We start from the raw sequence: 16,603 nt of genomic DNA, 5'->3' as shown, positions 1-16,603 counted from the left end.
GTGTTCATGTGTGCAGGTGTTCATGTGTGCAGGTGTTCATGTGTGCAGGTGTACGCTCTGGTCTCTAACCCGGTTGTCGTAGACCTTCTTGAGCGCCTCGTAGCGGATCGAGCCCTGGAAGATGACGCCCTGGAAGGTGTTGCTCTTGTCGCTCGCCACCAGCTCCACGCACACCATCTCGCCCTCACCCACCGTCATGTCACTGAACACCTGCACAAACAGAAGGTCACATGACTTCACCTGCAAATGTCCCGTGTCTTTCTGTGCAGCAGCAGAAACATCGACTCGTGACTGTGGTCAGCAGCGTTTCCCTTGCCTTGGAGGATCATCGGTTTCTGTCCCAGCGCGAACTCTGCTGCTTGTGGCGGTAAAAACGCTGCGCTTGTGCACAAGCTCGTTTTTAAATGGGCCGAGAGCTTTTAGTCACGCTTCATCAACTAATCTGCGCAGTCACCGCCCTCACTCCTCCCCCACCTCCCCTCCTCAGTGTGATAGCACTGTGAGCTCAGAGACGTTTCACCACAGAAGCTCTGCACGAGCTCAAAACATCCTTTTACCTCCTCAAAGTTGTCGATCATGAAGAAGATGTTGGGGTAGCTCATCTTGGACTCCTCCCCTTTGCTGTCCATGGCATGTTTACTCGGAGATGCGAACACTTCCTGTGAGCACAGGAGGGGAAATAAAATGAGACAAATCACGGGTGGGATGAGAGAAGGTTGGTGGCTTCATCAGCTCGAGCTGTTGCAGAGCGCCTACCTGACATTTCTTCTTGTGGATGTGGATATCTCCTGCGTCTGAGCGCGTGCAGACGGCGCACGTCACCACATAGTCCAGCTGGAAGAGGGTGCAGGATTCAGGTTAGTGAGGACAACAAAAAACAGTTTAAAAGATTCTTTTTTTAAACTTTACTGCTCTGCACCTTCTGAAGGATGAGGTTCAGGTAGACGCTCTCCTCCCAGTCGATGTCGGGGTCACCAAGACCCGGAAGCTTCTTGGAGTCTCTCCTGTAGACCTCCACCTCCACCTGAAACACAGCACAAAGCCTCCATCAGCACCACGTCTGAACACACTTACCATCACTCAACTCCTTCAACCTTACTTCCTCCCAGATTCCCTCTCCTACTTCCTCTTTTTCCCCATCCATCCCGCCTATACACATACTTCCTTCCTTCCTCCACCGTTTCCTTGCCCACTTGGTGAATTTGTCTGGTCTTGAGGGAAATACAAGTTTTCCACAAGCCAGCCTTCATATCACTCAGAAACCATTTAGAGCGTAGGAGCGGTCGTCATGGTTTCCCTGTGAAGCGCTTGTGTGTGTGTGTGTGGTTTTTATGTGGCCTCAGATCCTCCTGCTTTGAAGAACTGAAACTGAAAAAGTGACGCTGATTCAGCAAAAACACGAAGCTCATTTCAGGTCAAATGACTCTAGTTTTCCATTGTGTGTGTGTGTGTGTGTGTGTGTGTGTGTGTGTGTGTGTTGCAGGAGATTATGATCCTGATTTCACAGCAATGCAAACTTCATGAACATTTTCTGACCTGAACGATGAAGCAAACACGTCACAGCAGCATGACCCGCTTTACGGCAGCTGCCATTTTGATTTCACATCTTAAACCAGGTGCAGCTTCTTCAGTTTGATGTCATGAACCATTTCTGGTCCAGATGTTCAGTCTGACATCACGCAAACTCCAAGGGTTAAAGCGATTGAAGCTCCAGGCGTCCATCAGAGAACATGAAACCAATGAAGAAGAACCAAAACCCGCAAATCCTCCAAAGGTCAAATCACACGTCACACACACTGATGCCAGCTGAAAGATCATCTGGAATGCACTTTTTGAATGATCAGAAGCAGAGGAGCTGGTGTCTGCTGCAGGTTGTTCACACTCGCATTGATGCTCACAGCTGGTTAAACTTACAAATGCTGGAAAAAAGTTCCTGAGCTTAAATAAGTTTTCCCTGGAAACATTACAAATGTGAAGGAGAAAGGTTCCCAGAGCTGTTTCTGCTCTGGGACAGGAAGCAGAGACCTGGACACAGCAGGGGGATGAAGGACGAACAGAGCCTGAGCTTATAAAATATAATTATGACGACCAGAGATGAAGAGCAGGACGAGGCTGAGATTTAGGGCATGATGAGAAATCTGCAGGTTTAAACGTTTGATCACAAAGACAAAAACTAAAATGATAATAAGTTAACCTCAGATTAATTTCAGTTACTGAGACTAATGCTTCTGTCTCATCAGCTGGTTCCATCGTTTTTCTGATCTGCTCTGTTTCAGGTTCTGTTCCTGTGACTGAAGCTGCATTCTTCAGAGGACAGAGTGATGGGAAGCTGATGGCTGCTGTCGCTGCCGATCATCTCGCCGGCTGTTATGGCGTCTGCTGTCTGTATCGTCTGATCTGCTGTTAGTCTGACTGACAGCCACGGACGCTGCAGTAAAAATGAACCACACTGTCCACCTGCGGGCGAAGCCGCTCTGCTGCAGACTCAGATAAATCTAATCATCAGATCTGGCCAGAGCCACGGAGGAAAGTGTGAGCACCTCAGAGAGCAGGAAGTCCTCTAGGGTCTTTTCAGGGTTGATTGTGGGAAAGATGCAACCACTCTGGGTCGGTGCTTTGGATAACCGAGCCAACGTCTCAGTGGTTAAAGTTTAGTTCTCTGATTTTCCTTTTTTCTGTCACATATTCTGCTCCTGTGGTGGACAAACTATCAAAACCACATCCAAAATTTGCAATATGTCATTTAATGGGCCAAAAACTCACAGGTCAGGTTCACCGAAGGTAAAAATACAAAAAACTACAAATAAATAAAGGAGACGCAGGAAAGGGTCTGAAAAACTCTGCATTTTCACAATAAAAGTAGTAGGAAAGCTCAGGGCAAGGGAGCGATGGTGGGTCAAAGCCTCCCTCTGAATGATCCTCACATGAACACCAACGTTACACAACCACTGCAGCTCACAGGGAGCCTGAACATGGTTTATTTTAATGCTGCTCCACATCCAGACCAGCAAGCCATCTATTATTCACCAACAGAGACACAAATGCAGCCTCACATCCATCATGTCTCACCGCCTCATTCACGTTTCTCTGAAACCTTTTATTTTGAAATCCTGGCCGTCAGGCTCTGCTGGTGCTCTGCAAATGTCTGAAACATGAGCGATGATGACTCTTTACATCAAGTGTCATGTCACCTTCTTGCCCTCGCTGTTGTCGGCGCTGACGTAGGAGAGCTTCCGGCGGACGTAGAACAGCATGTCGTCCTGTCGCGGCGCCCACTTCTCCATAAAGTACGTGGAAAACATCCAGGTCCAGAAAACGATGCGGTCATCTTTAAAACAGCCTGTAGAGACAAGAAACACGAGGTCAAAACAACAAGTCAGCACGAGAATTCAGTTTAAAGCAGCTTCATGCAGATTTTTAAACAGTCTGTGGAACGATTTCTGAGTAAATGACTGGGATGGATTAGACATGACTGTCCGAGCATGCTCGCTGGCGCACACCACATAATCGTCCCGACGCCATTAATGACCAAGTTTTACTCAATTAACTCCATGTTTTATTCAATGTTACTGAAACTATCGCGACTCATGAGGAGGGTGTTTACGTGTTTTCCCATCAACGTTTATGGGACCAGACGCCTTTAGGCAATCGTTGCCCCTGGTGCAGAATGCAGATTTAAGACCTAGAAGCTACGTCCATCCTTTACTTTTCTTGTTGCTTTGTTGTACACATGTATGGAATGGGCATCTTCCTGTTCTTTCCTTTCACAGTAAAAGTACTTGACATATGTGTGACTGCCCAACAAAAACCACTTTGACAGGATTCACGTTCCTTACTGTTGTGGGTGTTCCTGACTGTTAAGAGCTGCAGTGTGTAGTCAAGTACTGTACATACACCATTTTTCTCCACTTACGGTCCGAGTCCGGCAGTTAGAAAAAAGCCGACAGTTTATTTCATGCACATATTGCTCTCTCATGATATTTGCATAGCATTATCTAATTGGCTAACAGCTGTCACCAACTGTGACATGACAGATGTTTCAAACGTTGAATAACTAAATAAATGAATACATTTTGGTGCTGTGTGACATCACAGCGTTTAAAACGAAGGAAAGGCGAGACTAGAGAAGCCTGAAACACGTCCAGTGATTCCTACCTTACACTTACAGAGTGATCGGCTGCTCGAGGAAAAAATATTTGTTCTTCAACTGCTAACGAAATCTGGCCTCAGTTCAAGCTTCTTTATAAATTTTGGCCTTTCAGAGGAACAAAAACAGAAAAAGGGAAGAAACTATTCGGCAACAAGAGTTCCTTCAGCAAAAATACATGCATGAGCATTTATTTACTCATATCGAGGAACATAACAGACAGCCGTGACAGTTCAGTCATTTTTAATCCAACATCAGCACTGATCTTACTGATCTATGGACAGAATCCAGCAGCTGCTGATGTCAAGCAGCACACAAGTGGTATTTAGGACAGCAGTGCTCCTCAGAGGTTTAAACCAACCTGCAGCCACGGGAAGCAATCAGCTGATTAATTAACCAAACATCCAGGTTCAAGGTCTGCACTTCAATAAAAGCTTTAACTACAACTGTGACATCACGAAATCTGAAACTGTTCCACAAAAATTAAATATTAAAATAACCTTTTTCATTCAGACGGGCTTCAAAAACCCGAGCACTGACACTAAACCTGGACTTAAACGTTTCAAAGGCCTTTCCCTGTGAATATGGTGTCAGTGAGTGTTTAATGTCTGAAAGCAGCTCAGAGGAAGTGTGCTTTGTTCACACTCTGTCTCTAAAATCTATTATTCCATTATTCAGCTCCAGCTTTTGTTCAGATCCACAGTTATTTCTTCCTTATGACCAATAAAATCAGCTCATGCATTATTCACAGGCTGCTGGATTACTACACACGCTTTTATTTTGAAGGATCAAACAGGGCCGAGTGTGAGAGGATACAGACACCAATCGATTTCATACTGACGCTCTGTGTTTCACTCGGTATCGACCCCCTGTCCTCCGTCACCCCGGGTTCTTTGCTACCTTTTTACAGGCCGGAGGCACCTGCCTTGTTGCTTAGCAACAGTTGTCAGGCAGTTGCCAGAGAATGACTCTGCATTGAATTAAACTTCCTGCGAGAGCTTCTCTTGCAGATAAACCTGGAGAGCAGCAGGAGAAGGTCAGCGGGTCAGACGGCTGAACCGGAGCCAATTAAGATTCACGCTCATTAGAGTTTTTGCTAATTTTGATTTAATTAAAGAAAACTGGTGAACTTTGATTCCTCACACAGTTTAACATGTTTTAAATTAAACACATCGATGCTGAGCTGTGTGTGTGTGTTCCTGTCTGTGATTGGCTCTTGTTGAGTTGGACTCTTTGTGGACCACAAAGCCACTGTGACACCACGCCACATTTAGAAGCCTCGGCGTTTGCATTTTAGCTGCTAACGTTTTGTGTTTTGGTGTCAGAAGTTATTTCTGACACCAGAAGCGCAGAAAAGAAGATGAGACGCCATCTAGGGAGGATCAGAAAGACAAACTCAACAACATTGTTATCCCCTATGTTGCCGGTTTATCAGAAAAACTCAAGAGTCTTCTTCAAGCATCACATCCCAGTGTACTTCAGACCCAGCTACACACTCAGACAAAAACTGACTCATCCCAAAGACAAAACTCCTAAACACAAACTTAGCAACGTAGAGCATGCTGTACAGTGTAGCAAGGAATGCCCAGACCTCTACATTGGAGAGACCAAACAGCCACTTCACAAATACATGACACAACATAGAAGAGCCAACTCGACGAGACAAGACATGGCTGTCCATCTGCATCTAAACGACAAAGGTCACTCTTTCGAGGATGCCAATGTTCACATCTTGGACAGAGTACAGATGGTTTGAAAGATGAGTGAAAGAAGCCATCTATGTACATTGTGAACGACAATCTTTGAACAGAGGCGGTGGGTTATGACACCAACTGTCTGCCATCTATAATCCAGTTTTGAGATCCTTGAGGCTCCAACAGCACAAACATGATCCAGAGGGCCAGTTCAGTGACTCCAATTAGCTGAGGTGGAGCCTAGCAGACAGCTAGCAGCTCCAGCCATCGGTGTCACCATCCACCCAGTCAGTTAAAGAGGCCACGCCCCTAATCATGCAAACTTTAAGCCCTAATACAAGTTATATTTGTCTCTGACTCCTGATATTACAGTCTCAGATAAACAGTTACAATCTTCCTCTTTTCTAATAAATAACACTGTCATCTGCAAATAGTGACAGTTTTCTTACTATTCCTCTCTTTTACTTCCTCTTTATTCCTTGGCAAAAGTTGTTGTGAAGCTGGAACTTCTCTCTAGAAACCAAAACAGTTTGTGCATCAGAAATAAAGATGTTTACATCTTTATTTCTGCTGTAAAAGTTTTAACACGGCTGTCCACAGTTATTTTTTTAGCCTGTTTAATGTTTAATTACCTTCTGCTATAAATATATCTATATTGTCTATTTTACCTCCCATCTGTTTAAAAAGTCCCCCTCTCTAAAGATCAGATCAGACTTTAAGATTTTATTCTGTTTCTAGATTTTATAAGTAGCCTTTTATTTTCTTTTGCTGTATATCCAATTAAAATTAAAATCGAATTCTAAATATTCTAAGATCAGTACAAAGTTAAAGGAGACACAGCATGACGAGGAGTAACCAAACCACATGATGTGGGTATAAAGCCCTTCCATGATGGTGTATTGGCATTTCATTAAATTTCACAGATATTAAATGAATTAGTTTAACTCTATGTCAGTCCAGGAGGATAAACTTCGTTTGCTTTGATTTGTTCAGGCTTTAATTTAATTTGAGATGAAGATGAAACCAGAGTAATTGTACAAACACTTCTTATGGGTTTAATTTAGAGTGACTGAGAGGACGAGTCTGAATGAACCTGCAAATAATGGAAATAAATGAATACTTATCACTGGTTCTGGTAGGTAAATACAATTTTTTTTATTTTTTTTAAAAAAAAAATGGTACTTCTCATAAATAAACATCTCATAAAGAACTGACATTACGGCGATCGTGGCTCAAGAGTTGGGAGTTTGCCTTGTTATCGGAAGGTTGCCGGTTCGAGCCCCGACTTGGAGAGTCTCGGTCGTTGTGTCCTTGGGCAAGACACTTCACCTGTTGCCTACTGGTGGTGGTCAGAGGGCCCGGTGGCGCCAGTGTCCGGCAGCCTCGCCTCTGTCAGTGCGCCCCAGGGTGGCTGTGACTACAATGTAGCTGCCATCACCAGTGTATGAATGTGTGTGTGAATGGGTGGATGACTGGATATGTGGGGTGCTTAGGGACTAGTAAAGCGCTATATAAATACAGGCCATTACTGCAGAAGTAATTAAGCTTCTCTGATGACAAGCACCCCAAGATGGGTGTTTGTGGTCTTGTTGTCTAGCCTCTCCGAATTACTCATGTTTAACTCTGCGCTCCTATAAAAGGACTAAGACTTCCTCTGTGGTGTTAGTACCCGATGTCAGCAGTCATTATTCAGAGTTTACAGCTGAAACTCAAGTGTGTGAATTAATGTTTAGGCTGCTGCTTAAAGCTGTTCACATTTCACACAAGTCAACACCTCCGAGCTAAGGCAGCAGCCAGGCAGAGCCGCTGGCTGTAGAAAGGGAGTGACCTCTGGCCTTCATCCAGTCACACTTGGCATGAGGGATGTTTTCCCCAGACGGGGGGTGAGTCAGTGAACACGACCTGCTGGCAACCCAAGCAGAAGAAGCTCCAAAGAGCAACAGGAAGCACTGAACCAGCCAAAAGAAATCCTTAACTCAGGCTCCAATATCAGGTAACTATACAGTCAGAATAATGACTCAGTAACTTTAAACCACGCCTCACAGCCAGCATAGTTTATTAAACCTCAGCATCTCATACTTGATCATCAGTCCTTTAATTTCTGGTACTTTAAAACGGCAGCTCTGCAGGAAGGACAAACCACATTCTTCCAGGGTTTTGATGATGGTACAGCGTCAACTGTTGCCACACCTTGTGTTGTTGGCTGTTGTTTTAATCACATGTGAACACCAAACAGCCCAGATTTTGCATTTAAGATCCACCTATCATGCCAGAGGTGTAGCTGTTTACCAATATCCTTAAATATCCTCAGAGTATTCGCTGTGAAACTCTGGAGCCCAGACGACTGTGTTTGGGATAACTCTAGAAATCCGAAAGGTTCCTAAAACAAAAAAAAAAAAAAAAAAAAAAATCATCTGAGAGAGCAAACCCTGAACCACTGAAAACCTGAACAGAGACCAATAAAGGCTCCATACAACCTCGTACTGACTCCAACAATACCTAAACCACAGGTGTCAAACTCCAGGCCTCGAGGGCCGGTGTCCTGCATGTTTTAGACGTGTCCTTGATCCAACACAGCTGATTTAAATGGCTAAATTATCACCTCAACATGTCTTGAAGTTCTCCAGAAGCCTGGTAATGAACTAATAATTTGATTCAGGTGTGTTGAAACGGGGTGATATCTAAAACCTGCGGGACACCAGCCCTCGAGGCCTGGAGTTCGACACCCCTGACCTAAACTATACCAAAGGCCTCCTACAAGAGAACTTGAACCACATATAGACCTAAAGGAAGCACCTACATTTTCTCTAGAACTCCTAAAACTACCTATTGAATCGCATTTATAATTAGAGCCAAAGGATTCTTCAAACCTCCCTAATGGCAACTCAAACCTTCTTTCTTGCCGCTGGAACCAACAAAAGTTTGACTACAATTGTCTTGAAATCTTACTAAAACCTCCTAAAGGAACTAACCACGGCAGGTTCAGGATATACGAGATCAGCCTAGTTATGGTCAGATGCAGAAGACTGAACCAATGGTTCAGATCAGGAATGATAATGACCACTAAATGTTTTAGAAGACCAATGCTGCGACACCACATAACATGCCACTAAAAGACTAGCATGTTTCAGTTTCTCCTGATGACAACGTAAACGACCTAATGGATGTTAAGGACCTCTATTACCACTCCAACCACCCAAAGAATGGCCAAACTTACCCAGAGAGCCCCCAGCTCTCTTTAAATCCCACTAAAAAGTTGATTTTTCCCCTTGGTGTGATAATTGTTTGTCCAAAAAAGGTTTCTCCTGTAAATGAGATATTGTGTCTCAATGGGAATACCTGTATAAATCAAGATTAAATTAAAAAAATATATATACATGAATGAAAGAAAACCAGCGCTGCCTTACATCATCCTGACTGAAAACCAGCATGTTCAAACTTTTTGGGGTCTTCAACAACTTCTCATGACATATGCCGATGACCCTGCTGAGTCCCATATGAACCACTTCTGCTGACATGATCATGAAAATCACTAGCTACCACGCATGTCATACTAAGCACTCCGCATAATCGATTAGATCGAGTCTTTCATGAAAAGATTTTATGACAGAAACTGTGACCATGTCTGAGTGTGACATAACCCCACTTGCAGATCCCTGAAATCACAGCTTCACACTGCAACGAAGGTGAAGATGATGACGTCATGAACCAGAGAACAGTAAAAAACAAAATCATCCCGTGAAGGCTCACTGTAATGTATGAATTCAAGGAAATGTATTCTGATTTGAGTCGAGGATGAGTCAGCCTTGATGTGCTGAACAGTGTCATTTAGTTTAAACTCACCCAGGTATCTTGTTGTATCTTGTTATAATGTCACCTGGGCTTCAGAGTGTTGTTTAAAGGTGTTAAAGGCTCACAGCTGACTGAAGCAGAGTACAGTTCTGCAGGAGCCTCTGGGACGTTGATAAAAGTCCAGCTCTATTTATAGCTGCATATGCCATTTTAAAAATACATCAACTGTGTTATGAAGCCCGGCGCACTATCACTCATCATCTGAGGAAAGTGAGCTGAATCACCCCAAATCTCTCTGCAGCAGTGGGTAGAAATATCATGAGCCGTGGTAGGCCTGCTGCATTTTTCATGACAGTTATATAATCCTGTGTGATGTGCTTTCGAAGCTCCAGTGACCTGGATGAAAGGATGAACAAAGTGCACGCACCAGCGCCGAATGAACCAGCGAGACTCTCTGCAACGTCTGAGCCACTGAGGCCAAACGTCTGAAAGTGCTTCGTAATTAAGCTCCAATGTACTTAAAGAAAAATGCAAATACTCACACCTACAACCTTTGACTGGCCAGCGCTCATTCTGCTCTGATACAATCTGCATGTCACAGATGTTGTACGGCAGCTGAGAGAGCGTTGGCGTACCATCCAGCTGAGCATCAGTATGACGACCACAAAGCTGACTTTGACGTGATGAAGCCAACACAGCTAAGCTTAGCTTCCTCTCCAACATTGGAGGCAAACCCAAAGCTGGGAGGAAATATTTGGAATATTAAATTAAAAGGTTACACAGACTGTGCTTTAAATATAATCAACATGTTCTTTCTGAGCGCACTGAGGGTCACTAAAGTCACAGTGGTAAGGAACATTTCCAGTGTCACACTTGTGTTTGCAGACACACTGAGTGAAACTCCAGCTACACGAGACCGCAGCAATCTTCTACTGACCAAAGCAGCCACAGGGAGGTTTGTTTTGCTGTCACCCTCGCTGAAACCAGCCAGTGACCTCAAGCAACCACTCACCAACGATCTGGGAAATACAGTTTTAAAGCAAGGCTCGGGAATAAATACAGGATTATTTTAAACTGTGAATCATGCAAAGCTACTCTGAAAATGATCCAAACAGGTCTGATTTTACTTTTTGTTAAACAAATTACAAAAACCTTTGTCTAGAAGTTCAAAGTTTACAGCCTTACATAAATTAAAGCTAAAAACCAATCGGCTAAATAAACGCAGCACTGAGATGTTTGCATTCGCTTATTAAAGGAAATAGACGGTAACAACTGGTCCTGTACATTAAACCTTTACAGTCTGGCTCCAACAGTCCACTCCACAGACAGACTGTGCACAGCTTGGAGCTGCTGTGACGTCCTGACCATATGTGCACGTAGACACAAACTGGAGCACTTCAACCACCTCTGCCCGGACTCGGACTGTGGCCTCATTAAATATTTAGCAGGATTTGTAATAATTTGTCAGCAGAGAGCGAGTCACGGTCAGATCGGCGGTAACTCTGCACCACAGTTCCTGAAGAGCAGATCTCAGACGATCGATGGACGCTCTCTCCGTTAGCGTCAGCGTGAAAGCTGCGCTGATGTCAGAGTATTTACAGCAGGAGGTAATTAAAGCTAAATCATTCATGTTCATCTCTCTGCCTCGCCTGGCTGCCGCTTCACTGCCTCAGCGAGTATTTATAGTTCAGACCGTGAATTCTCAAATAAGAGCTCCTATTCAAATTATACGAGCCGCCACCAACCGATAACAAGCACCGAGGCGGTCTAATCGCCCTCCATGTTTTTCTATTTTCTATTAAACTTTCAGCAGCTGTGTTTATTCAGGTGTGGATGCAGAATCATAGTCACACCCAGAGTTCTGAGCTGCTCATTAACCTAGCAGAGGTGCTGCCGGAGCTGACATCATGCCACTTGTCACCACACACAGACCTCACCTGTGTGGACTGCCCAGGTGGAGCTTTGCCCCAAGAGCTATGCTAGCTGCAATGGATTTACGCTCTTATTTTGAAAGTTCAGCCGCTATACTCAGCTCGCCTTTCCCCTTCCTCTCCCGTGTTTTCATTCAGCTGACTCTCCAGAGAGCCTCTCCGCCCACGGTCTGATAGTGATGGCTCAGTAGAGCTGGAGGACATTTCCCCAACATGGAGGAGGGAGGCAGCTGGTTATCATTTCCTGTGAAGAGCTTGGTAAGTGAAATATCTGAAGCATGTTCAGCTCATGGTTTATCATAAAAGCTAAAATAAAATAAATTCTTACTGTGTAAACGAGCAAAAACAGAACTGTAAGCACATCCCTTAGGCTTTTAATGTGAAAAACCTCAGTTTCCTTATTGAGTCAGCTGTCGTGATTGTCAGCTGTGTGTGAGCTTATATACTCACCATGCTTTTAGCGACATCACCAGGTTTTTGCGTCTGAGAGACTGATCCGAGTTATTCTGTGATCAGAGCAAAGACCTGAGTCACTGTCGGATCAGACCTGAGTCACCACCAGCCGCCTGCAGAGGAGCATCCAAGGACACGACAGAGTCTGCATGAAGAAACAGGAGCACCTCCAGCCCCGCTGTACAGTCTTTACCGTTAAATATTGCCCTGTGTGACACCACAGGGGTGCATGTGTGTGATACCGCAGGTGTCACACACACGCTGTGACGTATCCACAGACGATATTTAAGTTATCGATCGATTAGTCTGGAAACCTGCTCTTATTCAGAAAAAATAGATCTGTGTCACTGTAAACTAATCCAGAGTCTATTAGAAATTAGCTCAGTTTAAATAATTGTGTTTGTGGCCTTAAATATAAAACTAACACAGACTGACTTTCTCTCCTTGAGTTCAGCTAATAAACGGTCCACTGTATTATAAAACCATGAATAATGAAGTTGAAGCCACAGCCTTAAGGAACACGTAGAGTCAAACTGCATCAACTGGTTTCATTATTATTTAAGTTGAGGATGTTTCATGTGATCAACACTCGAAGACCCAATGTTTAGTTTGTCATACTGTGCAGAAGTCTTGAGCCAAAACTCATTATATTTTGCTTTTAAGGAGTCAAGAGTTTCTGTGAATTTTTAAAGTGCTCTTAAACAGCAGTACAAGTTCTTCTTTGGACACTGGCTGCTTTTTCACTTCTTTTCAGTCCAGTCCTCGTACCAGAGCATTTCCATAGGATCGTGTTTGTTAATCCTCTGAACTCTGACCTGTGAATCATTCAAACATGAAAAGGCTCCAAATTCAAGGATGAACCAGTGCTGCAACTGCACATGATGGCCACCTGAGCAACAAATCATTTAATCATGTCTTTTATTACCAGATGATCCCTGAAACACTTCATTTCTTTAGTTCTGTTAAAGAAATGAGAATGTGCCAAAGATAAAACAGGTTAACATCGATACGATTTTTGTACTAACAAGGTGATTTTCAAAGAGCTGAAGACCTAGATTATCTCAGCGTGGTGTGTCCTAAAAAATAGAAAAATAATTTTATTTATTTTAAAAGAAGGAAAAGTGGACAAGTGAAGGACAAAAGAAGAAGAGTGAGGCCTAAAAACCATCTACAGCTGATGATCAGAATCTGAAAAGACCCAAGACCAGGCTCATCTCTGTAATGACAGGAGGAAATAATGTGGTCAGACCACAGATCAGCTTTCAAGCTCATCAGATTTGTACAAACTCTGATTTCTATTTAGTTTAATACAGTGGAAAAGAAAGAAAGAAATGAGGCCTGGCTCGAGACTGTATGATGACACGAAGCAGAGGTAGCACTGCAGTGTCTGACATTTGCTCTGCTCCTGGTGATGACAGTGAAGCTGCTGTGATGAAGTCATGTGCTGTGAACAGAGCTTCATTGATTTATCCATCAGAACAAATGAGCAGCAGAAACAGGCGGAGCGGCGCTCCGACGATGTTGGCGGCAAACACAGGCCGGAGCAAAGATCAACTTTCATTTTTATTTTCAACGAGGCTCGTGACGAGGACCGGGCGACAAGGCAGTCACGAGGACTCGACACAGTCCTCGCAAAAAAGAGAAACATAGAGATGGAGGATCCACGGCAGCTGATGTCATTACAGGAGACATTCAGGTCCTCCTCAGAAAACAGATTTCTGACTTTTGTGGAGCTCAGAGTTTAGAAAATTAACCATAAATGTCATTACATTATGTCAGTTATTATTTTTATTGATCAAAGCTGCCTTCAGATCATTATTTTATAATCACTCCAATATTTTGGGGCTTTTATTCTGCTGTAAAGTTGGACATTTGTTCACTGCTGGAGCCTCTGGTGGACACTAGAGGACCTGCAATTTCTTATTTAACATTGACAGTTATTTACTGTATTTTTAAAACTCCACTGTGCGCTGTGGCTCTAAGCCCGAACCCTGTTTGAACAGCATGTGCATTTTTAGACTTTTTTGGTTAACTAAAAAACCGTTTCACACCTGTATTTAGTTTAAAGAAATGTCCACCAATGCTTAAACATGGAAACATCTGCTGGGTTAGAAAGCGAGGAGAGCACTGTGTTTGGGTCTTCACGGGGTCCCAACACCAGAGTACAGCCCCGGGGGCCTTCAGCAGATAGATCCGGCCCTGCTCCAAAGTAAACCAGACCCACAGATAAATGAGAGCCAGCCTGAAACACGTCAGAGGGCTCATCCCTGCTCACGGGAGTTCAGGTGCTGCCTGTGTGGATACGAAGAAGCCCGCAGACACTCACCGATGCCGCTGATCTCCTGTCGGCTGTTCAGGCGGCTCCTCTCGTCCGCGATGGCCTTCAGCATCTGCTGCAGGGATCCGTCCAGCTCCCCGTTCTCCTCCTCCGCGGGCCCGACAGCCTTACACAAACCGGGGAAGGACGCCATCTCCGAGCTGGGATCATGACAGTCCGAGCTAACAGCTTCCGACGGCACCGGCTCACGGCTATCGGACGAGAATAAGCCCCCGGCTCTCCTCCTGATTTACCCCGGAACGACTGTCTCTTCGCGGCGCAAAGGAGCCGCCGGAGGTCGGGACCGGCGAGCTTTGCTAAGGTGCCCGAAAAAAGCACAGACAGGTCGGACTGCTGAGGGAGACTCCGGTCCTCCTGTTGTTCAGATCAGCTGGAAACACCCCTCACACTTCCTGTAACAACACGAGGCTCTTAAAGGGACAGGGCACCGCGACGGCGGGCACGCGCAGGTCGAGCGTGAGAGCGCTGAGGTGTAACAGAAAAATACGTACCGAAGAATTCAGTGATCCTGCAGGACCTGTCCGCCTGAACAAAAATACCCAAACTTTAGACGAAATAAACAATAATAAAATAAAACAAACGGTTTAACAAAAGCTTAAATAAACAATAGAAAAAGTGGACAAATTTAAAACAAAACAAAATGTAAAACAAAAATAAACATGAATCAGAATCAGAGACTTTGTTAATCCGAGAGGGAAATTGAGCTGTCATAGCAGAAACTATACAACAAACATCAAGCACTTCAATAAAATTAGTGTAGAAAAATAGATATTGATGGATAAATATTAAGATAAATAGATAGATATAGAGGTATAAAGATAAATATAGAAAATAAACGAATACAAAAGGATGTATTCATTCATATGTCGTGGTATACAAAAGTGACAGGGTGCATTGAGGTGTTATTAAATTTGTTCCAAATGACCGACAAATGTAAAAGAAAAAGATAAAATATAAAACACAAGCTTTTAAAAATATTAAATCAGATTCAAGAAAATTTTATTTCAATAAAGAAAACAAGAAATATTTAAGATACAAAGTTAAATTAAAAAATATATTTTTGAAAAATTATAAAACGAAGTTTATAAAGTATAAATTTTGATAAGAACTAAAAACTATTAGATGAATTTTAAATTGCAACAGAAAATTCCAGTTATGACATTAAGGAAACGGTTCAAGATAATTTTCTTATTAAACTGGGAGCTGAAAATGAAATATATGAGAAATGAAATAATTAAATAAAGACTGCATTTTTTTTCTTTTAATTTAAACATTTATATAAGTTTATTGAATCTAAACTTCAAAACTAAATTAAATGAGAAGGGGGAAACAATCCCTTTGGTCCTGCAGGATGTCGCTGGTCTACAATCCTCCGGGGCTCAGCAGTTATTAAATCAAACACACCCTTGTTACTGTTGTTTGTAATGCGAAGACAGTCCCCGCCCTGCTGGCCGGCAAAGAGAAAGGAGAGCAATTCGAGTGTAAAACACTGAAAATCTGCGTCTCTGTGAGTCGTCCTAAATCATCTGGTCATATTTCAGCTTCAGTTCACTAACGGCTTCAAGCCTGAGAAATGAACCTTTGAATTTCACTGAAGGAGCGATCAGGTCCCAGTTTGTGACAGTCACGGAATTCTGCAAAACATCAGCGTCGTCCCGCAGCAAACCCCGCACACAGAAACCAGACCTCAGCGCCGGACAAAGCAGTGCACGTAAACAAATACACCCTTTGTTCAAGACAAAGGATTACGTCATTGTTTTACGAGATAAAGTCGCGGAACGTAAATAAATATTTGAATAAAATAAAATATATAACGAAAATAAAAGTGACATTTTTTTCTTGTACTGTAGATAAATAATAAATACTTTTTAAACGGATTTATTAAAACCGGCTATTGCATGACTTTCTAATTTTTTGGGGGAAAAAATATTTCACCGTATTTTGGGGGAGCTTTAGCGTCCCTAATAATATATCAATCAAAGTTTGACCCCCCTCCCCCCCCCCAAACAGATATTGGTTTTTGCTTCAAGGCAACATTGTGCGACAAGGGTAGTCAAAACCAAGTTATTCTATAATAAGTTTTATTAGTACAACAAGAATGAACCAATAATCAAACAACAAATAAACAATGTAAACATTTCACAGAACAATAAACCACCAAAATACATCCGACATTTGATCCCAACCCCACACACACACACACACACACACACACACACACACACACACACACACACACACACACACA

The 16,603-nt window shown here is 43.3% G+C and overlaps 1 protein-coding gene and 1 long non-coding RNA gene across 3 annotated transcripts in view; one reads left to right on the top strand and one right to left on the bottom strand.

Moving 5' to 3' along the window:
* kiaa0930 overlaps positions 1 to 14,905 on the bottom strand; it is a 19,490-nt gene extending 4,585 nt beyond the window's left edge. Inside the window, exons 1-6 of the mRNA XM_005734152.1 lie at positions 14,344 to 14,905; positions 3,192 to 3,340; positions 920 to 1,024; positions 757 to 834; positions 558 to 659; positions 70 to 210 (exon numbers count right to left, since the gene is read on the bottom strand). Of these exons, the coding sequence (XP_005734209.1) occupies positions 70 to 210; positions 558 to 659; positions 757 to 834; positions 920 to 1,024; positions 3,192 to 3,340; positions 14,344 to 14,488 (720 nt within the window). The 5' untranslated portion in view covers positions 14,489 to 14,905. The remainder of the gene's footprint in view (positions 1 to 69; positions 211 to 557; positions 660 to 756; positions 835 to 919; positions 1,025 to 3,191; positions 3,341 to 14,343) is intronic.
* Positions 10,967 to 12,649, top strand: LOC102200202 (uncharacterized). Of its 2 annotated transcripts, none has more exons than XR_311761.1 (4): positions 10,967 to 11,240; positions 11,461 to 11,587; positions 11,703 to 11,822; positions 12,081 to 12,649. It is a non-coding gene; the product is annotated as an uncharacterized LOC102200202 (long non-coding RNA). The 2 variants fall into 2 exon arrangements; XR_001290386.1 differs by having other exon boundaries at positions 11,447 to 11,587.
* Positions 14,906 to 16,603: the final 1,698 nt, after the last annotated feature.

Source organism: Pundamilia nyererei, unplaced genomic scaffold (assembly GCF_000239375.1).
Source record: "Pundamilia nyererei isolate P.nyererei 1_Seehausen unplaced genomic scaffold, PunNye1.0 scaffold00057, whole genome shotgun sequence".
NCBI lineage: Eukaryota > Metazoa > Chordata > Actinopteri > Cichliformes > Cichlidae > Pundamilia > Pundamilia nyererei.
This window is presented reverse-complemented; position numbering and strand designations above follow the sequence as displayed.